Consider the following 24972-nt stretch of genomic DNA (forward strand, 5'->3'; position numbering starts at 1 on the left):
TCTCCCTGGGGACGAGGGGCAAGCCCGCCGCCACGCCTCGCCCCGCCTGCTCCTGGTCGCCCCTGGCAACAGGCCGGGGAGAAACGGCGGCAGGGAGCAGGTGTGTGGGGCGAGGGTCCACGGAGAGTTGGTGAACGCGTGCAGAGAAGGAGTCACTGTGGCCCCCTAGGCCCCGCGAAGAGGGACGTTTGGGGACGGGGTGGGGGAGCAGTGCCCCGAGGCCCGGAGCTCCAGGCGTCCCCTGCGGTCCAGCCAGGGGCGGAGAGGCCTGTCACGTCGAAGGGCCTCGTGCCCCTGGTGAGCCGCTGTCCCCAGAAAGGGGGCCAAGCCACGAGACGGGACCCCGGTGGCACCCGCGTCCCTTCAGCCCCACCCTGCGGGCAGCTGGCCCTCCTCCTGCCCAGCCTAGCCTGAGGGGCAGTGGCAGGTGAGAGCGGCCAAGAGCCCTGGCCCCACGGAAGCCGTCCTCCCGCAGGGCAGAGCCCGGGCCGCCTCTGGTCGGTAGACAGAGCTCAGGGTCTCGAGGCAGACAGGAGGCCCAGCCAGGGCCGCCCCTTCCGGAGATGAACGGGCTCCCAGGGGCTCGCGCAGCCCAGCCTGGACCCGGTGCTCCGCCTGGAGCCCTGGCCCCCTCCGCCACTCAGGCCCGAGCTCAGCCGCACTTGAGGTTCTCACTGCCTGGTCCAGGCTGTCCACCAACTGGCTGCAGAATCAACCGGAACCAGCCTTCCTCTCACTTCCTTGATTTCTTGCATACCTGAAAAGGCTCATTTGGAACCGAGAGAACGTGAGGGATCGTGCTGGAGACAGTGGGCGTCCCTGTGAATATGCTGTACACACAGCCGCAGGGGGAGGGGGGGATGGAAAGGCCACTGCCCTTTGGGGCTCGGACTGGGGCTGACTGCACCCCGCCGGCCCCACCCGGTACCCCGCTTCCTTCCGAGTCCTTCCCACAGAGGAGACTCAGGGCAGTTACCACCCTGGGCCGAGCCCTGGGCCATGGACACCCCGCCCCCACCAGCAGCTTCTCAGGGGTCCTGTGCCTGGGTCTGGCCCCTGAGGGGTGGAGGAGAAACCAGAAGACGCCCCATCTCTGCCCCTAGATGGTGCGTGATGCCCAGAAGCCACTTTGCTGCCAGCCAGCTCCTCAGGGCACAGGACAGGTGAGCCCAGATCGTGGGGCACGCTGAATTTGGGACGTGTAGGGCAGTCCGGGGATTGGGGTACAGGACTTCTGCCACCCAGGGTGATTGAGAGAGAAGCTGGGGACACCACGGGAAGATGGGCTGAACCCCGATTCTGACCAGCTGCAGCTCCTGGAGTGGATAGGTCCACGTCCACAGCCCAGCCCCTGCTTTGAATGAACACATGCCTGGTAAAACCTGGCATTATCTCAGCATCGAGGGAGCACCCTAGGCTCTGCACAGCACACGTGGCCTTGGCACCTGGGTCATTTCCGCTCCAGCCCTGGTCCAGCAGCGCGCTGGGCCCCAGGCCCTCGAGTTCAGGGCTGACATCCACGCTTGTCCGCGTGTCCCTCTGGCGGCAGCTGGCATGACCACGGCTCTGCCCGGCTCTCCCCAAAGCTGTGCCCAGAGGGCAGGGTGGAGGGAAACAGTGAGCTTGGAGCTCCTGGGACCCCAAGGAGCAGGCATGCCTCCCACTTCTGCCCACTTCCAGCCCAGACCCCCTCAAAGGCCTGCTTAGCAGAGGAGCTCGGGCTCAGAGCAGGGGTCCTGGGAGCCTCAGCGCTGCCGTAAGACGGGTGTGGGCTGTCGTGAGGATCCAGCAGGGACACACACCGGAGGAGCTCTGAGCGGGGTGGGGCAGCGGGTGCCCTGCAAATGTCGTGATGTTCCGCGTCCAACTCAGCGCCAACCTCCACAAGGCCTGTGGATGGATGCCTGTGTCCCCAGATTCCTGGCCCCCCAGGGTGATGGTGTTCGGAGGGGCCTTTGGGTCACAAGGGTGGAGCCCCACGAATGGGATTAGTGTCCTCATAAGAGACCCCAGGGAGCTCCCTCACCCCTTCCGCCATGTGGGACAACCCAGAAGCGGTTCTCACCAGAGCCCGACCATGGGGCACCTGACCTCGGACCTCAGGCCTCCGGGACTGTGAGAGGTAAAGGTCTGTGTATTTGTCACAGCAGCTGAGCCAGGTAGCCGGCGGGGCAAGTCCCTGGCGGCCGGCTGGCCCCTTCGTGCGGCTGAGAGCAGGCGCGGGGGCTGGGTGAGCAGGACCTTCTGGCGGGCTCCCCTGACACCTCCTGTGGGGCCGGCACACCCTCCCGTGAGACAGAGGTCCAGGACGTGGGGGACCAGCCACCTTCACAGGCCGGGCTGCTAACCGGCTCCACTCACCACTGCCCCCACCGCTAGGCCCCACTCTGGGTGACCCTGGCGACAACTCTCGGGGCCCAGAGGCCACGTGAGTCCAGGGGTTGACAGGAACCCCGAAGAGCCCCAGCTCACCTCTCCCGACACCCGCTCTTCTCCGTGATGAGCGGGCGCGCATGGGGCTCCCGTGCAGTGCAGTGCACCTGCCGGGGAAGACCAGTGACCAGGCCTGGCGTCCGGGACGGGGCCAGATGGAGGGCGTGGAGCTCCCCAGCCCGCTGCAATCCTGGCCTCAAATTAATGGACCACTTCAGTTTTCAGACATTCCAACTGTCCTCCCTTCGCTTTTCAAGAACTCAACGATAAACTCGTTTTGCCTTTGGAAGACGCATGTGCATCACGCAGGCTGGAAGAAAGCGCTGCACCAGGGGATGCTGCTTACTCTCAGTCTCCTTCTCGACAGGCTGTTTTCTGCACCTGGGCTGCCAAGAACGGACTTGCTCGCCGGGCTCTGTGCCCTCGCGTCCAGCTGTCCGCCCACCCAGCACGGGGAAGGTGACGGCAAGCACGTGGGAATAAAACAGCAGGCGCCACAGGAGCTCGTATCTAACCACGGAGGGAGACGGGCTGGGGAGGGGGCACCAGCAGGTGGTACGGGCAGGGGTGCCCGTCCTTCCAAACCCCACGGTTAGGCTGCGGGAGAGGAGGGATTCCAACTGCCAGTCAAAGCCCCAAGTTCACTTGGGCGAGAAGAAACCTCAGGAGTGTGAATAAACGTGCGCATTTCCCGCAGAGCCGCATTTAGAAAACAAGCGAGTCCACGCCAGGATTACCCTGCATCAGCTTGTGGATTTTCCTATGGCCGGGTCACTCGCTTGCCCGCAGTCATTCATGTCTCCAGCCCCCGCCCGGGGACACAGGCGAGCACTGAGCGTCCCAGTGTGGCTGGAGGAGGCCTCCAGAGGGGGTGACTCTGAGCAAAGCCTAGAGGAGAGAGACCAGCGGGCCGGGCTGTGAGGGGGCCGCAGGGGAGCCCCTCCCCGCCCTCGAGACACTTGTCCCCACAGGCTGTTCCCCACCTGCTCACCCAGTAATCTTAGCGTCCATTGACGTTTCTGGCCTGAATTATTCCTGCAATGGTTACCAACTGGGGATTTTATAATTCACCTCTTCTCTCTACAGTCATCCATGTAGAATGGATGTATTGTTAGGAAGAACTTTCTCTTGGTATTTATTGATTCATTCACTTATTTATATCAGTGTGGGTTTATGGAATCCCATTTTATTCGCTGGATTATAATCCATCACCATCCTTATTCATTTTAACGCTGAAAACTGTCCCAGACCTGGCCAGGGAGCCCCTTTAGGGTGGCTTGTGTCCCAGGGCAGGTCTCCTCACGCTCCGAGCACGGCCTGCTGTCCAGCACGGACATTCTAAGTTCATCTAGTCCTTTCTCTGCTCCAACTCTAGACGGAGGCCAGAAAACCTCCTTTTAATGGTGAACCATGTCTGGAAACCAAGATCTGAATGTAAGTTGTAGCTCTCGGCTACTGGTGTGGCCCTTTCAGCAGACAGAGCTAGAACACACACACACACACACACACACACATGTGTGTGCATAATGTGAGTTCACACCGATACCTCCAGTTCCAATTCTACACCACAGGATTCAGTACAGAGTGGACTTATTTTTCCTTTAATATTTGACAGAAATTGCTTTAATTCTATCTGGGCCTAGATTTTCTCTGTGGGAAGATTTTAACCACGGATTCAAATGGTCATGTGACTATTCGGGTTTTCTATTTCTTCTTGAGTCAATTTTAGTAAGCTATATTTCTAGGCATTTATTATGTTTTCAAATTTATTGGCATAAATTTGTTCATGACAACCTCAACCCATCTTTTAAATATCTGCAACATCTATAATTGTGTTCCTTTTACATTCCTAATACTGTTTGCTATTTTCCCTGGATCAGTCTCACCAGATCTTTGCAGTTTTTTTCATTTTAAAGGAACTCTATTGTATGTTTCCTTTCTATTTCACGAATATCTTCCCCTTTATTATTTCCTTTCTTTGACTCTCCTTTTGTTTATTTTACTCTTCTTTATCAAAACTACAAAACTGAACGCTTAGCTCATTAATTTCAGCCCTCCTTCTTTTACATATAAACACTCAAGGTTATTTATTTCTAAGAATTACATTAACTGCATCCCACGCATTTTGATTTATAAATATTTTCTCAGTTCCATCATGCTTTCTTCTTTGATCTATTTTATTTATAAATATTTTTATTTCCAAATATATCAGGGTTTTCAAGTCTTCTTTTTTATGGATTTCCAGCTTAACTGCCTTAAGGGCTCACCATGCATTCTTCATGGTTTTGTCTTTTGAAATTTATTGTGACTTGCTTTATTGACCAATGTTTTCAATATATTTACAAGTTCCATTAGGTTTGAAAAGATGTTGAGTTCTGAGTTTCAGAGTATAGTGTTATGTAATGTCCATGAGATTAACCCTTTTTTGCATTGTTCAAATCTTCTATAATCATTACTGATTTTTATTTATTTGCTCTGTTAAGTACTGAGAGAACTATCTAAAATCTTTCTCTCTGATGATGAATTCATGTATTTTTCCTTGTAGTTCTATCAATATCTGTTTTATATTTTTGAGATTATGTTATTAAAGGCACACAAATTTAAAATAATTTTATTTGCTTGATGAAATAAAATGTTTTATCATTACTAAATGATTATTAAATTATACTCTCATGATCTCCAGTAGTTTTTCATCCACAAATCAATTTTTTGATATTAATATAACTTCATCAGATTTATTTCAGTTTCCAATATATCCTTTTCCATCCTTTTACTTTCACCCTTTCTGTGCCTTTTGTAAACAGATATAGTAAATCACTTTAGTAATCCTTATCTGTTAGTTGGCATGTTTAGTCCATTTACATTTACTGTAACTAGTGACACATTTGGAATTTTATGCTATTTGTTCCACTCCTTCACGTTTCTTTTTTCTCCCTTCTTGTCTTTTTTCTTTTGACTGTTTATATTTTCTCATTCCACTCTTCTCTCTCCATTAGTCTGAAAATTATACCTTTCTGTCATCTTGATGGTTATCCTGGAAATTTTATTATGAATTAGTTAATCAACCTCCAAAGTTAATTAATACAAGAACTGTTGAAATCTTTAACTCAAATCTTCTGCTCCAGATTTATATGCTATCACAGCTAGGGATTTACTTCTCTCTTTTTTTGTTCTTACAATACACCATTACTACTATTTTATACATCAGTGTTTGCTTTGATTGATACATATAGTCACCACCTTCTTATCCATTCCTTCTCAAAGCCCTAACCTTCCTTTCCTTCTGCATGAAGTGCATCCTTTAAATTTTTTTTTTTTTTTTTTGTGGTACGCGGGCCTCTCACTGTTGTGGCCTCTCCCGTTGCGGAGCACAGGCTCCGGACGCGCAGGCTCAGCGGCCATGGCTCATGGGCCCAGCCGCTCCGCGGCATGTGGGATCTTCCCGGACCGGGGCACGAACCCATGTCCCCTGCATCGGCAGGCGGACTCTCAACCACTGCGCCACCAGGGAAGCCCTATAACTGGTTTTTAATGTGAAACTTTTAAGTCTGAATTTGGGCCAAGGCCCCACAACTATACATATGCCAACTATACCTGGGTCCCAAAGTGAGATCCCAGGTGACCTCGGCAAGGCTGCAAAGATGTCAGAGGTGAGAGATGTTTGAAGCTGGGAGAAGGGCCTCGTTGGAGGGCTGTGCTGTTCATCCCACACCCCCACCTGCACCAGGAGATGGGTGGGGGCTCTCTCCTCGCCTGATGCCCAGTGAGAGGGGCTTCATGATGGCCCTGTGAGGGCCTGCCACATGCCTCCATGGGCTAGTGGGGCTGGGGTCTCTCTACACTCAAGAAATCCAAAGGAGGTTGGACTGAAAGTGAGAAGTACCACGTCCCCACCAGCAGGTCAAAGATGTACGTTTCCCGGGGAGCAGGTGGGGCCACAATGTCCAAGCACTGGCCTAGGGTATCTCAGCTCCTCCCAGGAGGGTGCCTGGAGACATGAGAAGAGACTTCAGACCATCTGACACCCAGGCTAAGGAAGGAAACACAAAGAACCAGCTGGAGAGGATGGGTCGCCCATGTTGGCCACCGAGGCAAACAGATCCCCAGGTCCATGGTCCTCAGAAGCCAGGAAAACACCAAGACCACCCAGCCTTGTGTGCCAGGGCAGTGCCGGTCAGGCAGGAGCTCTGCCAATCTTCAGCTCTTCTTCCTGCTGCTACTCCAACCTGGAAGGGCCGGAAACCATGGCTCCCCATGAGGCAGGACCTCAGGGAGGAGCAGCTGACCTCACCGCCAGGCGCCCCCCACCCCTGCCTGCTGCAGCCTCTGTGCAGGCAGGGAGAAGGCTCACACTTGAAATACTTTTAGACATTTAACTGTTTTGACTGAAAGGCACTAAATGACCCAGAAGGGACCAGGAAAGTCTGGGGCCACCCCCAGTCCATCCAGGGGCAGCGAGAGAAAATTCAAAGTTGTTTTCTGTGTCCTGGGGCGGGGGTGGGGGGCACGTGGTACCAGGAGAAAGTGAACGAATGAGTGAATGAACCAAGAGCCTGCCCCTCCGCTGGGCCAGACTCACCTTTCAGAGGTAATTAAGAGATGAAGGGGGAAATAAAACCAGCACAAAACGATCCAGGGTGAACTTTCTGCAGGATGGCTCTGCAGGGGCCTGCCTGGGGTCTAGGGTAAGAGGCGGGTGTGCACACAGCAGGGCCAGCTCCCTCCCCTGAAGGCCCTGACACAACCCAAGACAAGTGTATCTTTGCTGGAAATGCCCCAGGGAGGCTGTCTTCCAGAAAGTGTCAGTGATGGAACGGGGCTCTGGCAGCTGAAGGGCTGGAAAGTAAACGCAGTGATGACCCAAATCCAATCCCTGGCGGGAAGGAATCCACCAAACACTCCACGTGAAGAGAGAAAAATCAGGTCCCAAACCTCCCTCCCCATCACATCATCACAGGTGCCTCGGCCACTTTGACAAAAGCCCACACTCAGCAGAGCCTTACTTCTTCACAGCTCTGAGGCCAGGAGCCCAAGCTCAGCTTCCAGAGAGGGCTCTTCTGCTTACAGACGGCCACCTCCTCACTCTGTCCCATAAGGCCTCGGCCGCAGGGGACAGAAGAGGAAAGGGCCCTCTGGTGCCTCCTCTTATGCGGACGCTAACCCTCTGGGATCAGGGCCCCACCTCGTGACCACTTCCTACCCTAATGACCTCCTCTGAGGCCCCATCTCCAACACGGCCTAGGGCTCAACATATGCCTTTGTGGGGGATGCAGACATTCTGTCCGTGGCAGGGCTCATCAGGGGAGGATACCTCTTCAGTGAAAGCTGAAAACCGGTACAATTTAGCTCAATGGCTGCATACACTTCATTCCTGGGTTACAGGATCGCTAAGTCTCAAGGAGCATTTCACCTCTGACCTGCTAAGGAGCACTGCATCCTGTGTGGGGTCCCGGACACATCTCATGACGTGAGGGCTTCTGGACCTCCGCACTGGGTGGGGGTGAAGCAGACCCGCCCAGCCCAGGTGAGCCAGGGGCCAGGATCGACCCCATCACAGAGGGCGCAAGTGGACAGAGGCCCAGATCCAGGCCAGGGTGCACAGTGAAGGGGAGGCGGCAGCCTTTCAGTGTGGAAATCTCCAGATTTTCATGGGAAGCTGGAATCGTGCTCTTCCTTCCCTTCTTGCCTGCTGAGGCTGTCCCCTCCCTCTGTTGATCCCCCCGACAATCCTGCCTGCAGGCCACGCGACAGGCCTGGGTGAACCGCAGGCCCTTGGTCATCTCCACGCTGGTCCCCACTCTGGGCGCTTGAACCCCAGACCCGGCGAGTCTCCCAGCTGGGCCGACACCATGGTGCAGACCGCTGCTGGGACCTCACATCCTGGGCCACATGTCCTGGAAGGAACCCATCTCTGGCCCCCCTCAGTGTCCTTCCTGCTCTCCACTCACCCACCCTCCCTCCCTTTTCTTTTATCGACCCCCAATTTCCCCTCTTTCGAACGGTGAAATCTGCAAGAATGGAAAATCCCTCTCTTTGGCACAAGCAGACGGTTTGTAACTTAGAAGCGCCAGCCCTCAGTCTATGCAAAAACCAAATAAATTAATTAAATAAGCCCACTGCCTTTTAAAAATTCATGAAAGTCAACACCAACACAAACATTACGAGCAAATTTTCAGGGCATTATTGCCCTGGGAGGTTGGAACTTTCCAGTTCATGTCCTTCCTGAAGGTGACTTTTTATGGAAGCTTTAATGAAATTAGTTTATCCGTTTCTGAGTCAGGAAGCACAGATTAAGATCCAATTTTTATAGCTTGACTTTTTTCTAACTATGCAGAGGAAATGAATTCAGGAAAATATTTAGAATTTCCCCTAACATGTAGAGCTTGAGGGGGATTACAAACTTGGGAAGCCTTGGGAGAAAGGTGTGATGGAGAAACCAAGTTCATGAGCTCACCCCACTGTGACCTGCAGCTCGAGGGCTCAGCAGACCTGACAGGCAACCCCCTGCCTCAGGGGAGGGGGTGGGATCGGCCGTAATGTGGGAAAAGCACTCTGCTCCTGGTCAAGAAGAACCATGGGTTCAGGTGGACACCTGGACAGATGCCTGAACTCCTGGAAACAGCAAAACTGAAGCCTTTCCAAGATCACCAACCCTGGTGTGGCTGGGCACAGCTGGACCTGAGGAAGTGACCAGAGAGGAAGAGACCAGTCCCTACTAATGTCCCACATGCAGCTGGATGCTTCTGGGGGAGGAAGGTGAACTGAAGCCCCACCTGGGCAGCTCCAGAGCTGGCCTAAGCTGTCCAACAGGTCACTGTGCAAGCCCAGGGCATGGGGAACCCCAGGCACAGGGATGGAAACCCCAGCATGGAGATGGGAGACCCCGTATGGAGATGGACACCCCAGCATGGAGATGGAGACCCAGCGTGGAGATTGAGACCGCAGCATGGAGATGGAGACCCAGCATGGAGATGGAGACCCCAGCATGGAAATGGAGACCCCCATATGGACATGGAGACCCCAGCATGGAGATGGAGACCCCCGTATGGACATGGAGACCCCAGCATGGAGATGGAGACCCCTGTATGGACATGGAGACCTAGTATGGAGATGGAGACCCCAGCATGGAGATGGAGATGGAGACCCAGTGTGGAGATGGAGACCCAGCGTGGAGATGGAGACCCCAGCATGGAGATGGAGACCCCAGAATGGAGATCGAGACCCCCGTATGGACATGGAGACCTAGTATGGAGATGGAGACCCCAGCATGGAAATGGAGACCCAGTGTGGAGATGGAGACCCAGCATGGAGATGGAGACCCAGCGTGGAGATGGAGACCCAGTGTGGAGATGGAGACCCCAGCATGGGAGATGGAGACCCCAGCATGGGAGATGGAGACCCCAGCATGGGAGACAGAGACCCCAGTATGGGAGATGGAGACCCCAGCATGGAGATGGAGACGGAGACCCAGTGTGGAGATGGAGACCCAGCGTGGAGATGGAGACCCAGTGTGGAGATGGAGACCCCAGAATGGGAGATGGAGACCCATTGTGGAGATGGAGACCCCAGAATGGGAGATAGAGACCCCAGTATGGAGATGGAGACCCAGTGTGGAGATGGAGACCCCAGAATGGGAGATGGAGACCCCAATATGGAGATGGAGACCCCAGAATGGGAGATGGAGACCCCAGTATGGATATGGAGATCCCAGCATGGAGATGGAGACCCAGCGTGGAGATGGAGACCCAGCATGGAGATGGAGACCCCAGCATGGAAATGGAGACCCCCATATGGACATGGAGACCCCAGCATGGAGATGGAGACCCCCGTATGGACATGGAGACCCCAGCATTGAGATGGAGACCCGGCGTGGAGATGGAGACCCGGCGTGGAGATGGAGACCCCAGTGTGGAGATGGAGACCCAGTGTGGAGATGGAGACCCAGTGTGGAGATGGAGACCCAGTGTGGAGATGGAGACCCCAGAATGGGAGATGGAGACCCCAGCATGGGAGATGGAGACCCCAGTATGGGAGACGGAGACCCTAGTATGGAGACGGAGACCCAGTATAGGAGATGGAGACCCCAGCATGGGAGATGGAGACCCCAGCATGGAGATGGAGCCCCCAGCATGGAGATGGAGACCCCAGCATGGGAGATGGAGACCCCAGCATGGAGATGGAGCCCCCAGCATGGAGATGGAGACCCCAGCATGGGGATGGAGACCCCAGCATGGAGATGGAGACCCCAGTATGGAGATGGAGACCCCAGCATGGGAAATGGAGATCCTAGCATGGGGATTGACATCCCAGTATGGAGATGGAGGTCCCAGCATGGGGATGGAGACCCCAGTATGGAGATGGAGACCCCAGTATGGAGATGGAGACCCAGGCATGGTGATGGGGACCCCAGAATAGGAATGGGGCCCCCAGTATGGGAAATAGAGACCCCAGTAGGGAGATGGGAAACCCAGTATGGAGATGGAGACCCCAGTATGGGAGATGGAGACCCCAGAATGGGAGATGGAGACCCCAGTATGGGAAATGGAGATCCTAGCATGGGGATTGACACCCCAGTATGGAGATGGAGACCCTAGTATGGGAGATGGAGACCCCAGAATGGGAGATGGAGACCCCAGTATGGGAAATGGAGATCCTAGCATGGGGATTGACACCCCAGTATGGAGATGGAGACCCTAGTATGGGAGATGGAGACCCCAGAATGGGAGATGGAGACCCCAGTATGGGAAATGGAGATCCTAGCATGGGGATTGACACCCCAGTATGGAGATGGAGACCCTAGTATGGGAGATGGAGACCCCAGAATGGGAGATGGAGACCCCAGTATGGGAAATGGAGATCCTAGCATGGGGATTGACACCCCAGTATGGGGATGGAGACCCCAGCATGGGAGATGGAGACCCCAGCATGGGGATGGAGACCCCAGCAAGGGGATGGAGACCCCCGTATGGACATGGAGACCCCACCATGGGGATGGAGACCCCAGTATGGAGATGGAGACCCCAGTATGGAGATGGAGACGCCAGCATGGGAAATGGAGATCCTAGCATGGGGATTGACACCCCAGTATGGGGATGGAGACCCCAGCATGGGAGATGGAGACCCCAGCATGGGAGATGGAGACCCCAGCATGGGAGATGGAGACCCCAGCAAGGGGATGGAGACCCCAGCATGGGGATGGAGACCCTTGCATGGGGAGACCTGGCATCAGGAGCCAGGGTCTGATAGTTTCCAAAGGCTGGGCTGTGAGTCCCCAGCACTTCCCGGGCTGACCCAGAGACCTCCTGTCATCCCTTCACGGAACTCTCTCCGCTTCATGAGCACAGCCCTCAGTACCCCAACCTGGGCGTGCAATCTCTACTTTTCCGATTTCAGAGGTGTTGGCTCCTGAAGAGATGGAATTCCCACTGCTCCTTCAACGTTTTCCAAAGCCGGCTCCCTGGGCCCCACAGGCTGCTCCATGCCGACCACACGTTTTAGACTGTGTGTGTTTGCATGTCCTGCACTTATTTGGAAGCCAGCGATGCTTCAGCAGTCACCTGAGCAACCTGCACCAGTGACCTGGCAGCACCGGCAGGGCCTGGGTTCCAGGATGAGGACCCCGGACTCCACACCAAGACCACAGCAGTACTGAAATGATTGTCTTTGCTGTTTTACACATTTGAGTTTTCCCTACCTAAAAAACTGATGCATTTCAGTAAGACTTTGGAAACCTGGAAAGTAAAACAAAACTCCTGTAACCGCGTCTCAGAGATAAATGCTGCTAACGATTCTGTGTCAGTTCCAGTGGGGGCTCGGGCGGGGTCTGCGGATGTCCCCACTGCAGGGCTTCCTTCGGCAAGGTGCAGGGTCCTCCCCATTGTCCCCACAGCAGGGCCCCTGTAGGACAGAGACCCTCCCCCGGAGGGACACAAGGAGGGCCTGAGAGGCCTGAAGGCCTGACCCCAAGTCAGAAAGCTGGTCACAGCCCCTGGTCTCCTTGAAGCCCCCGAGGACACGGCGTCCAGCAGTGAGCCCACTGCTGACCTGGAATTACGTGCCCTGGAGCCCACTCGGGAGGTGCCACTGGCCGGTGGTATTGATTTTTAATTTTAAAGTAGTATAATTCAAAGCCACTTTAGGGGCTGTCGCTTTCAACTTCCACTCTGAACAGACGAGCTGGGAAGAGCAGCTGCCCACCACGCACAAAGCACCGCACAATCCGCGAACTTCCCCGTTTTCCTGAGCCCATCGGAGAGCCAAGTCCCGGGGCAACGGTAACCCGAAATCCAGGGAAATACAGGCGCTTTCGGGGAGGGACAGGACACCGTGGGAACGAGAAGGGCTCAGAAAAAATTCAGGCCCAGTCCTGAATGTGGGCCAGTGGGATATGCAGGACCACCGGAGGCTGCAGAGGTTGGGAGACGGGGTCTGCAGGGGCCTCGCAGCCGCCCACAGGGAAAAGGGGGCTGGCAGGGGGGAGGGCGCTAAGCCCCAGCACCGGGGGCCTGATGAGGTCCCAGTGCCACTGGGGGAGGAAGAGAAAACCCTTCTGTCTCAGGGAGGGGGCCCATACCACAGCTGGGGAGGCTGGGGTGCCGAGGAGGCCCCACCCCAGATGCAGGAATGCAGCAGCAAGGGTCCCTTAGACGGCTCCTTCAGGGGGCTGCCTCTGTGTGGCCTGCAGATCACACCCACCCCTCACCTCCTCCTGGAAGCCCACCAGCCTGTGCAACCCTCCTGGTGACACCCCGCATTCCTCCCCCCGTGGTACCCACCATTCTCTGTCGTCTTCCAAACCTACTTTTCCAGAAATGTTTCATGAGCTTGGGCCTCCAGCCATGGGGGGTCTGGGTGACGGACACCCAGTAAAAGAGCACGATTTACTAGGGGGACGGACCTGGGCTGAGCCCTGGGTGAACCCCAGGCCAGGCTGTCAAAGCTCAGCCCACGAACCTGTGGGGGGATGGACACAGGCAGGTGTCACAGGGAGCAGGGACCAAGCCCGGCTGTGCAGACACAGAGCCCTGTGAACTGGGCCCTCCCCGGGGGGCAGAACAGCTTTCCACGAGGGACAGCTTGACACACTCAGGACAGCTTGACACACACTACCAACGAGGGCCCAGGCCCCAGCGCAGAGCAGGACACAGCTGAGGGGCCCGGGGTCCCGCGGAGTCAGGCCCCTGTGCAGAGCTCTCACACAGAGGGTGCTCTCAGAGGCCAGCAGCGGCAGGAGGGTCTAGGCTTCCTGCTCCGTGAGAGGAAGTGAAGGCCAAGGGGGGCCCTTTGGAGGGGCTGGTTGGCGCTGGCCCAGCTGGAGAGCACAGCGGGTAGAGCTGCTGGCGGTCCCTGGAGGGTCAGGGTGGAAGGCAGGCTGAGTCCTTAGGAAAGCTGCCCTCCCTCTCCCAGGGCCGAGAAAGCCAGGAAGGCGCAGAGGCTGTCACACCTCAGACACGTCGGAGTCACACGGCCTCCCGGGCCCAGCAGCAGGGCCGGGCAGCGGCACGGGCCCGGGTGCCCGTGGTTGCAGGGCTGCAGCCTCACCAGCTGGCCACGCTCACCACACCCCAAGGTGGGTTTCGGCCGCGGGAGGCTGTCCCAATGCCTTGAGACAGAGCATGGACCCAGCAGTCTGCCTCAGTGCCTACCACCGGCTACCGTCCACGCCTGCCCACCTTCAACACTTATCCTACCTGCTCCCAAAGACATATAACAAATTCAGGATTGTGTAAGAAGCTCAGACGTAACTGAGGGGTGATGGCAGCAGTCCTAGGTCTGAAGCAGAGTGGTGACAACCACATTTCTTCCTCAGGAGCTCAGCCAGGCCACATGCAGAGTAAGGCTTGGCCTGGGGCACCGGATGTGGGCAAGTACCCAGAGCTACTGCAAGGGTCCGACACACCAGGCACCCCCGTGCAGAGAGGCGCCGGTGCCTGGCCAGAGCTCCCAGCGTCCCCAGGGCCCTGGGGCAGGTGAGGCCAAGCAGGGTGAGGTCTGGCCCCAGCCCCTTTCCCCAGGGCCACTCGTGTCGGTCTGCATTCAGCGCTCCGCCTCTAAATGGTTCCCCAGGCTGAGAGGCGCCAACCGGCCGATCCCAGCAAAGCCGGGTGGGACCCAGGTGAGGTCCAGGTGGGCACAGGTGAGAGTCCTACCTTGGAAGAAGCTCTTCACCCGGAGGTAACTGACACTGAGGCGCAGGACCGAAAGCTTGTCCAGCTTAGAGATGATGTCGGGGGGCAGTGGCAGCAGGCCGGCTAGGCGGTCCAGCTCGGCGTTGAGGCGATCCCGGTGTCTCTTGGAAGGGTTCGACTTCTCAGCGCCCACGGCGGGCCTCCTGTGGGGAAAGATCACTGTCAGACTGGGAGTCCCAGGCTGAAAGCCGTCCCAGGCGGTGACCTGAGGAGGAGCCGTCAGCTTCAAAATGCAGCTGCCAGACGAAAACGCGCCCATCCCCGAAGATGCGCGAACTAAACCGTCGGCCACGCCAACCGTGCCAGCCACTGGCCCACAGTAGTGGGAGGAAGCACAGAGAGACACGGAGCGGGCAGCAGGAGAGCTGTGTGACCCCAGCACGCTTCCTGGCCTCTCTGTGCTAACTCCCCCGACAAGGCAGAAGGACACCGGCTCTGGCCGCACCGCTCACCTCTCTCGGTGTTCCTCTAGGGCCCTCAGTCCAGGTGTAAGCGGCCCCTCCGGGCCTCAGTTTCCCACTACACAGCAGGGCTGAAAGGTTCTGAGGTGAAGATGATGGAGGCGGCCCGGACACCGCAGCGCTGTCCCGCCCGCCCCTCATTCCCCGCCCACCGCCACCCTGCTCCTGGGCCCTCTCAACCCCGGGACGACGGTGCCCTCTCCCGCCCCGCCCCCACCTTCCTAGAAAGCAAAGCCAGGACGGCTGGGGAGGGGCCGCTGCCCCAGGCCTGCCCCTCCCTGCCGCTCTTAGGGGCTCGGGACTCTTTTGTCCGGAAGTTCCTATTCCTCTACCGTGTTTTCACTCGTACGAACGTGGAAAGCTGCCTTACGCCATCCTTTCTGTCAGAAGCCCCGGGGCTCACCCCCCACCCATGCTGTCGGCACCGAGGCCACACAAAACCACACAAGAGCTGCAGCTCCAATCCCAGAAGCGGCTTCTTTCTTTTAATGGAGATGCAATTCACATAACATAAAGCTGCTTTAAAGTTTTGGCATTTACTACATTCACAGTGCTGTCAACCTATATCAAGCTCCAAAACATTTTCTTCACCCCCAAGTCACCCCCCGCCCGCGCCACTAAGCAGTTTCTCTCATCTTCCCCGCCTCTCAGCCCCCGGCGGCCACAATCGCTTTCTGTCTCCCCAGGTCTGCCCGTTCTAGACACTTTGTGTAAACGGAACCAGACTTTGCGCGCCTGGCCTCCTTCACCGGCCATCGGGCGTCAAGGTTCACCCACGGCACAGCCCGGGTGGAGCTCCACTCCTTTTCACGCTGTGTTCCACGGCCTGGATGGATGCACCTGCTCATCTGTTCACCAGTCCACGGCGCTTGCCTCGCTCCCACTTTACGGGTATTGTAAAGCCTGCAGCCATGAACTTCGAGTCCACGATTCTGCTTGAACACGTGCTTTCAGTTCTCTTGGGTATACGCCTAAGAGCGGAACAACCGGCTTAATCTGTTGGTTCTAGGTTTAACTTTGAGAGGGGCTGCCAGACTGTCCTCCACAGTGGCTGTGCCCCGCCACGTCCCCCAGCCACACTCCACAGCCTCGCCAGCACTTGCTCTTCTCCTTTTTTAAAATAAGAGCCATTCTCGTGGGTGTAAGGCAGTATCTCATTGTGGTTTGATTGGCATTTCCTTAATGACCAGTAAAGTCAAGCGTCTTTTCACGCGTTTGTCGGCTATCTCGTTATCTTCTTTGGAGAAATGTCTACTCAAGTCCTTTGCCCATTTTCGAATTGGGGTGTTTGCTCTTCTGTTCTTGAGTTGTAGGAAATCTTTATATATTCAGGATTCTAGATCCTTAACAGACATACAATTTGCAATTATTTTCTCCCATTCTCTGGTTATCTTGCCGCTCTCTGCTGTTTCTTTTTTATTTTTTTCCCCTCAGTGAGGCACCTACACCAACATTACTCATGCTACTAGCCAAAATTTAAAGGGTCAGGAGGCCTGGGGAGACTGAACAGACCCCGTGTGGAATGGCACTTGACGGCCAGAGGAGAGGCCCACCCAGGAGTGAAAGACACTCGAAGCCGCCCCAGAAAACAAGGTAGCACTGAGGGCAGGTGTGGGGGCCAGAGAAGGGGAGAGGGTGGCCCGGCTCAAATCTCACCTCCGGGTAGACCTGTGGGGAGCAGTCGCCCCTCCCAGCCCACGCGTGCCTGGGATGGGACGAGCTGTGACTGTCCCCAGCCCGCACCCCCGAGGGGCAACTAGGGGGACACTCGCAACTGAAGAAACAGGTGCTGGAAAAGCTCTAGTCCTTCCAGCTTTCTCAGACCACCTGGCTGCCCCTCCACGCAGCCCCCCTCCAGCTCCAGGCGCCAGAGCAGAACCTCCCTGCTCCCGCCAGGTGGGTGAGAGGGGCCACGTGGAGGGAAATGCTCCCCTGAGCTGGCCTCTGGCTTAAGCCCAGGGCCACAGGGAGGAAGCTCCAACTCCCCAGGGTGGAGACGCGGCAGGAGGTGAGGGGACAAGGGACCAGCAGCACGGGAGGCGCCTGGCCACTCGCTGGCACGAGGGTTACAAAGGGAGCCAAAACATAGAACACCTGGGACGACCCCAACAGAAGACATTCCAGACGCCTGAACGGAGACTATAAAATAGTGCAGAGAGAAACTTCAAGAGACATAAACAAACAGAAAGACACACCATGTACAGGACTGTAGACTCAATACTGTTAGGACTGTGTTACTACCCCAAACTGATCCGTGGACTCAATGGAGCCTCAACTGAAATTCCAGCAGGACTTTTTACAGAAATGACAAGGAGTCTGGACTTTACATGGACATGCAGAGGACAGAGAATAGCCAATTAGAGGGCAAAGGTGGAGGACTTGCCTAACTGACTCTAAGCCTCTCTGAAGCTGCAATGTTCCAAATGGTTTGGTATTAGAGAAACGATGGAAACATAGATCAGTGGAACAGAATAGAGGGCCGAGAAACAGACTCACATATTTTTGGTCAATTCATTTGACACAGATACTGAGGCAATTCAACAGGGAAAGAAAGTCTTTTCAATAAATGGTGCTAATCAACTGGACATCCATGAAAACAAGTAAACATCAGCCCTTACCTCACACAATACCTGAAATTAGCTCAAAATAGATCATAGACCTAAGTCTAAAACGTACCATGAAATTTTACAAGAAAATACGCGAGAAAATCTTTGAGACCTCAGAGTAGTCCTGGGACTCTTAGGACACACACCAAAATAAAAAACTTGTGAAAGAAAAAAATGATAAATTGATTTTTTTCAAAAATTTTTAATTGTCTTTGAAAATCACCATTAAGAAAATGAAAAGGGGAGGCATTGATTGGTCAAAAATATTCACAAAAAGAGCCTGTATCCAGAATATGTAAAGAAGTTTTACAATTCAACAAGAAGACAAACAGCCCAATAAGAAGATAGGCAAATTATTTAGAAAACTCTTCACCGAAGAAGCTGTATGGACGGCAAATAAGCACATGAAAGGATATCAACACCATTAGCCACTAGGGAAACACAAATTAAAACCATGGTGAGCTACCACCACAACCCATCAGAGTGGCTGAAACCAAGACTGACACCCCAGGCATCGCTGAGAAAGTAGAGGAATCACACGCTCAGTGGCCAGGAATGTAAACGGTGCAGCTGCTTTGGAAAATGGTCTGGTGGTTTCTTAAAAAGTCAAACCCTCCTCTGCTGTATATGTGACCCACAATCCCACTCCTAGGTGTTTACCCAAGAGAAATGAAAACCTTACATGCAAAGACCCGTACGTAAACATTCACAGCAGCTTTATTCGTGATACCCCAACCTGGGAACCACCCAAATGTCCACCTGAGATGAACAAACACACGTGGTTCATCCACACGACGGGCACCACTCAGCGTAAGAAGGACACACCCGGCACACAAACCACAGAGGAACCGACATCATCTCGACAAGGGAGAGAAGCCCCACAAGGTGTAGGATCCCATTTATAGAAAATTCCAGGAAATGCGAACCAGCCTACCGGACAAGAGTGCAGGCAAGGTCGCCTGGGACGAGGCTACCGGAGGAGTGACAAGGGCACAGGGAACCTTCGGACGTGATGGGAGCGTCTGTGACCTTGGCTTCGGCAATGTTTCTCGGGTGATTACACATCTCAGAACCAATCAGACTGTGTACAATAGAAAAGTTATCAAAAGTTGTCAACACAGACAGTTCACAGAAAAGGAAATACAGTGGCTGCTACAGCAGCTCTGCGTGCTTCAGTCACAGCCAATCAAGACCAAACATGCAAATGAGGGAGGAGCCCCGCTGCTCACACACCTCCGAGCTCAAGGTGCCCATCCGCGGTGCAGGGACCCGCCGCTGCGTCACACCCCAGCCCTGCTCCCTCCAGCGCAGGTCCAGCCCTGAGGGCCTGGCAGGGGGCAGGTTCTACCCTGGGGTTCTAGCAGGTTCCACCTCCCGGTTCAGGCAACACAGGCTCACGGCTTTCACGGCCTATCCACGGAGGATGGGGCCAGACCACAGTCCACAGCCCTCGGCGAGGCGAGGGGGCAGTACTGCAGCGGGGCCGTGGGCCCGGGCACCTGCACATGTGCACACCGCCGGCAGCTCCTCTGGCCTTTGCGATACACAGACGCTGGCACTCGGACAAGCCGGCATGGCCACGTCCCCCAGAGGGTCCGCAGGCACAGCCAGGGGAGTGTGTTCAGGTTACTCCACTGTCTTTCACTGCCCCTCAAATCACAAGTCTAAGTGCTCAATGCCACTACAGATCGGTGAGGAAAACACTGATTATCGAATAGAAGTATTAGGAACAACCAGTGGCCACAGGGGAAAAGAGAGAGATTCAGACCCCACACCTTACACCAGGAAAAATTCCAAGTGCTCAAAATTTAAAAATATATATTAAGGAATCCAAGAAATTTAGAAGAAATCCTGGGAAAATTCTCATAAACTTGAAGCAGGGGAGATCTTTCCAATTGTGACACAAAGTAAAAGATGAATAAATTCAACTTCATACAAAGTAAATGCTTTCGGCGCTGCAAAGAACACCACAAGTAAATAAAAACTGGGGAAAGGTATGTGAAATGCATTTAAGAACCAGTCTCCCCAGTGTACAGCAAGCCCTTACAAATCAAGAAGCAAAAACATAAATAGGGCTTCCCTCAGGACGCAGTGGTTGGGAGTCCGCCTGCCGATGCAGGGGACGCGGGTTCGTGCCCCGGTCCGGGAGGATCCCACGTGCCGCGGAGCGGCTGGGCCCGTGAGCCATGGCCGCTAAGCCTGCGCGTCCGGAGCCTGTGCTCCGCAACGGGAGAGGCCACAACAGTGAGAGGCGTGCGAACCGCAAAAAAAAAAAAACATAAACAATACAATAGAAAAGTTATCAAAAGTTGTCAACACAGACAGTTCACAGAAAAGGAAATACAGCGGCTGCTACGCCTCACGTATGAGAAGGACACGCAAATTCACCAAAGTCTGAGGCACACCATGTGCCCGGCAGGGCACGCCTCCAGTGCTGGCCAGTTTGGCGACACCTATGAAATCACAAATGCCACACTCTTGGCCTGAGCAATCCCACCTGCAAGAATGCATATGCCTGTTGGGTCTGGCCTTGATTTACCTGCTTGCAAGCTAGTAGCCTGCTGCTGTCCACGGATCCTGGCAGAAGGCGTGAGCCTCCATGGTCAAGGACAGGAAACTCACTGCTCACAGCATGGCAGGCAGCGCGAGCCACTGTATGCATCACTGAGCCCAAGTCTGTGAGGGTGACGCAGAAGGGGCCAGGCAGGGGCTGCGGGCGCAGGGTTTGTGTCAAAGCCGAGCAATCCACCACTTTCACAGTAAACAGTTAACAAGCCTGCCCGGGCCCGCGAGGGAACGGCCAGCACACAGCCACGGCAGTGGCCTCTCCGACGACGAGCACGAGTCCAACGCCAGGCACGAAGGCACTCAGCTCAGTGGCGCCTGTAAGCCAGTCGGAACGGACGCTGGCGGAGGGCTAGTGACGACACAACACGGCATGCCCCGCACAGCTGGACAAGGAATCCATGAGGAGCAATGTCGAAGGGGCACGGCCGTGGCCCCTTGTGCACAGAGGCAGGGAGCTCCTGTGCTGCACGCCGTGTTTGCTGATTTGTGCGTTAATGCTCCCAGCCCCCCAGATCCTGGTGTACACAGCTGCCTCTCCAGGTACTTCTTTCCTTATTTAAGGTGACAAATGTTCTCACCAGAACAAATGAGCTCAGGACATAGGCCCCCCGCATCACCTCCTTCTAGTGCATAGCTCTGCCCCCCACACCTGCCCCTCTCACCTGCAGACCAGGGTGAACACTTCCCCCAGCACCCTGGCTCCATCCCAAGGCCCACAGTGGCCACACAAGTGACTCAGGTGACAACCAGTTTCCGAAGTCCAGCCTCACCAGCCTTTGACACCCATCCTTGGGACTGGAGGTGCCCACATTCCTGTCGACCTCTCATGGGGTCCTGCAGCCCCTGGGGGCCCGGAGGGTGGCCTGGGTCCCAGAAACCCAGATTCCCACATAGACACTACTGCAGGTACACACGCACACACGCCCACACCCAGGCAGGGCTGCGTTACACACATGAAGCTACATCACACATTCACACATCTGTATCACACACACACAGAGGCTCACACACACACACAGCCCCAGCCACAGTGGACACGCCGCAGGACCTGTCCCAGGACGGACGCAGCCCTGGGCTCTGGGAGTCGCTCTCTGCAGACCAGTTCCATGACTGCAGGCCACCCGCTTCATGGCCCCGAGCCCCACTGGCCAGCCACGGGCAGGTGGGGGATGTGAGCGTGGTGCTGTGTCCCGGGGCTGGCGGGGGCCGTGCCTGGGGTTCCCTGCCCCCACCCCACTCCGCCTCCCGGACGCCCCAGGCCGAGCCCCAGTCTCCTTTCGCTTGGGGTGAAGCCCAGAGGCACTGTGGTGCATGCAGCCAAGGACGAGGATGGGGTCTTAACCAGGGCGGGAGAGGGGCGCCCTGGGCCAGACCTCAGCGTCCAATCAGGGCTGGGAAGGCGGCCCAGGGTCCCACCTGCGCTCCCGAGCACCAAGGGTGTCCCCTGCCCGGCCCGGCCCCCGCTGGTCCTGCGGGTCCCCGCACACTCAGTAAGGCTTGACCGAAACCTCGCCTCACTCACTTTGTTTCTAAAATTCACTTTTTTCAATGCAAACACAAATGCCTCCCCTCCATCAGTAACAGTCAGCAAAACCAGAAGACAGATACTTTACTGTTTCTGAATGGGCTTCCTTCTTTTCCTCCCGGCATACAGGCACTCCCCCGGCGGAATCATCGTCTTGGGCCCTAAGGAAAAAGGGGCATCAAGTTGGTCACACTGAAGAGACCCCAGTGCCCCCATACCCCCCCAAACCACCGAGGCGGCGAGAGCAGCAGCGGAGGCCCGGCGCGCTGTCCTCCCCCAGCGCTGGCTAAGCGAGATGCCCGAGGGCACGACCGGCACGGGGTGGGGTGGGGTGGGGTGCGGGGGTGCGGGGGTGAACCATCCCCTCCTCAGCCCAAGGTTGAAGCCGGCTCATGACGTCTCCCCTTCGATGGGCCGCCTTGCAGCCGCCAGCCTAGCCAGAGGACGCAGTCCTGTCACCACACTCCTGAGACAGCCCTGTGCCGGGAAAGCTTCCGGCAGGTAAACACCCTGAGGCGTCAGAAAACAGGAGCCACTCCGCAGTGGGCACCGAGGACCATGTGCTGGGTCGGGGCGCAGGCAGGCAGGCTATCCCAGTGCCGCCTGAGGCCACGCTGCCCCTCCCACTCCTCCCCTACGGCCTGTATTTCTAGGCACACAGGCTTCCTCTCTTCTACTAAAATCTCTCTCCACTCCACAATGCTGGGTTTCCACTTTGGCCACTAACTCACGGCCGCACTGAGCCCAGCTGACCATGCCAGCTGGCCTCCACCAGCAGTGTGGACACTGCAGTCGGTGTCTGTGCCCTGAGGCTGGTCAGCTCGCCCATCACCTCAGGGAGTACATCAGAATCTTGATTTTCCCGTGCAGTGAGGATGTCTGAGCCGTCACAAACATCCTGCAGACCGGTGACCCCTCAACACCAGGCTCTGGGCCAGCTGACCCGGAGAGGAGGTTAGGAGCCCTCCCCTGGCCTCAAGTGTGTACTACCTGGAAGAGGAAGCAGAGTCAAACACACGATTTCCACCCTGTCCAGAAAGTGCAGCGAAAATACTGGAAACATGTCATGGATCCACTTTAAGTATAAGAAACACACTTTGACTACTGACCTAAGTAGGTAAAGTAAATGGATCAAAAAAGATACACTAATCAAAAGTACAGCTGGAGTAGCTATGTGAGTATCAGACAGAGCAGACTTCAGACAAAGGAGTATTACCAGGGACAAAGCGGGATATGATAAAAGAATAAAGGGGCCAGTTTTCCAAGAAGACGTAGCAATGCTAAATGAGAATGCATCACCCACAGCTTCGAAATACAGGAAGCAAAAACTGAAAAGATAATTCATTAGTAACTTCAACATGCCTCTCTGAGTAATCGATAGAGCAAACAAACAGAAAATCACAAAGGAAAGAGAATATCCAAACAACAGATGTAGACTAATTGAAATATAGAGACTACTCCAGCCAACAGCAGCAGAATACACATCCTTCGTGCATGGAACATTCATCCAGATAGGCCATGTTCTTGAACTTAGAACAATCCTTAACAAACTTAAAAGAATAAAAGTACAAAGTATGTTCGCTAACAATAATAGAATTAAACTAGAAAGATGTATGGAAAATTCCCAACTATTTGGTAAGCAACCCATTTCTAAATAACCATGGGTCAAAGAGAAAGTCTCAGAGAAATGTAGATGTATTTTGAACTGAATGAAAATGAAAACACAGCACATCAAACTCTGTGGGATACAGATGAGCAGTACTTTGACGGGCACTGATAACATTAAGTGTTTATATTAGCAAAAAATTAAACGTTTCAAATAAGTAATCCAAGCTTCCACTTTAAGTAATCAGAAGAAGAGAAAACAAGTCCAAATCAAGCGAAAGGTGGAAATAAAAAAGAGAAAAAATCAACGAAACTTAAAATGGAAATACAGAAAAATCAACGAAACCAAGAGTCGGTTCTTTGAAAAGATCAACAAAATCGATAAACTTCTTGCCAGACTGATCAAGAAATAGAGAAGATATGAAGTATTAGTATCATGAATAAAAGAAGGGACATCACTACAGACCCCACAGACATTAGAAGGAAAATAAGAGAACACTGCCATGAACTTAGCTGTGTGCCCGCCAAATTCATATGTTAAAGCCCTAATCCCCCGTTTGACTGTATTGCAGATGGACCTTTAAGGAGGTGATTAAGGTGAAATGAGGTCATATAGGTGGAACCCTGATCTGATAGAAGCGTTGCCCTTATAAGAAGCAGAAGAGAGAGGAGAGCTCTGTCTTCACCGTGTGCAAGCCAAGAAGAGCACACTGTCATCAGAAACCAATCAGTGGGCACCTTGATCTTGGGCTTCCCAGCCTCCGGAACTGTGAGAAATAGATTTTCATTGTTTTTAGGTGTTGGTTAAGCCACCCAGTCTGTGGTATTTTGTTACGGCAGCCCAAGCAGACTAAAACAAATGCTATCCCCACAAATTCAACAATTTAGATGAAATGGACCGATTTCTTGAGTGACATACACTACCAAGCTCACTCAAGAAAAATCAGATAACCTGTTTAGCCCTGTATTTATTCCAACAACAACAAACAAAAGCAAAAGCCCAGATGATCCACTGGTAAATTCTACCGATTTAAGGAAGAAATAATACCAATTGTTTGCAGAAAACCAAAAATTAAATTAAAAATTGCCAACTCATTTACAAGTTCAGTGTTACCCTGATACCAAAGACATTTTGAGGAAACGAGGGTCAAAAATCCCTCATGAACATAGGCACAAAAATCTTCAATTAGATGTTAGCAAATGGGATCCAACAATATATAAAGAGCACAACACATCACAAATGGGGTTTGCTCAAGGAATTCAAGCCTGGTTCGACATCCAGAAATTGACCAGTATAATTCACTTTATTAATAAATAAAAGAAAAAAAAATATGGTCACCTCAACATACATAAAATGCATTTGACAAAATCCAAATCCATGCATAATAATAAAAAAAAACCCTCTCATCAAACTAGGAATAGAAAGGAACTTAACTAACCTGATAAAGGACATCTACCAAAAAAACCTACAGCTGACATCACACCTAACAGTGAGAGACTGTATACATCCCCAGAGATCATGAATAAGACAAAGATGTCCTCTATCACCATTCCCCTTAAAGTTCACAGACAACAGGATGGTACAT

General features: G+C 54.2%; 1 protein-coding gene across 1 annotated transcript in view; it reads right to left on the reverse strand.

Moving 5' to 3' along the window:
- Positions 1 to 24972, reverse strand: part of AHRR (aryl hydrocarbon receptor repressor) — a 75105-nt gene that overhangs the window by 44258 nt on the left and 5875 nt on the right. Inside the window, exons 2-3 of the mRNA XM_024731950.1 lie at positions 21870 to 21942; positions 14583 to 14764 (exon numbers count right to left, since the gene is read on the reverse strand). Coding sequence (XP_024587718.1) covers positions 14583 to 14764; positions 21870 to 21931 — 244 coding nt within the window. The 5' untranslated portion in view covers positions 21932 to 21942. The remainder of the gene's footprint in view (positions 1 to 14582; positions 14765 to 21869; positions 21943 to 24972) is intronic.

The sequence above is a fragment of the Neophocaena asiaeorientalis genome, unplaced genomic scaffold (assembly GCF_003031525.2).
Source record: "Neophocaena asiaeorientalis asiaeorientalis breed wild unplaced genomic scaffold, Neophocaena_asiaeorientalis_V1.1 scaffold104, whole genome shotgun sequence".
In the NCBI taxonomy this organism is placed as follows: domain Eukaryota; kingdom Metazoa; phylum Chordata; class Mammalia; order Artiodactyla; family Phocoenidae; genus Neophocaena; species Neophocaena asiaeorientalis.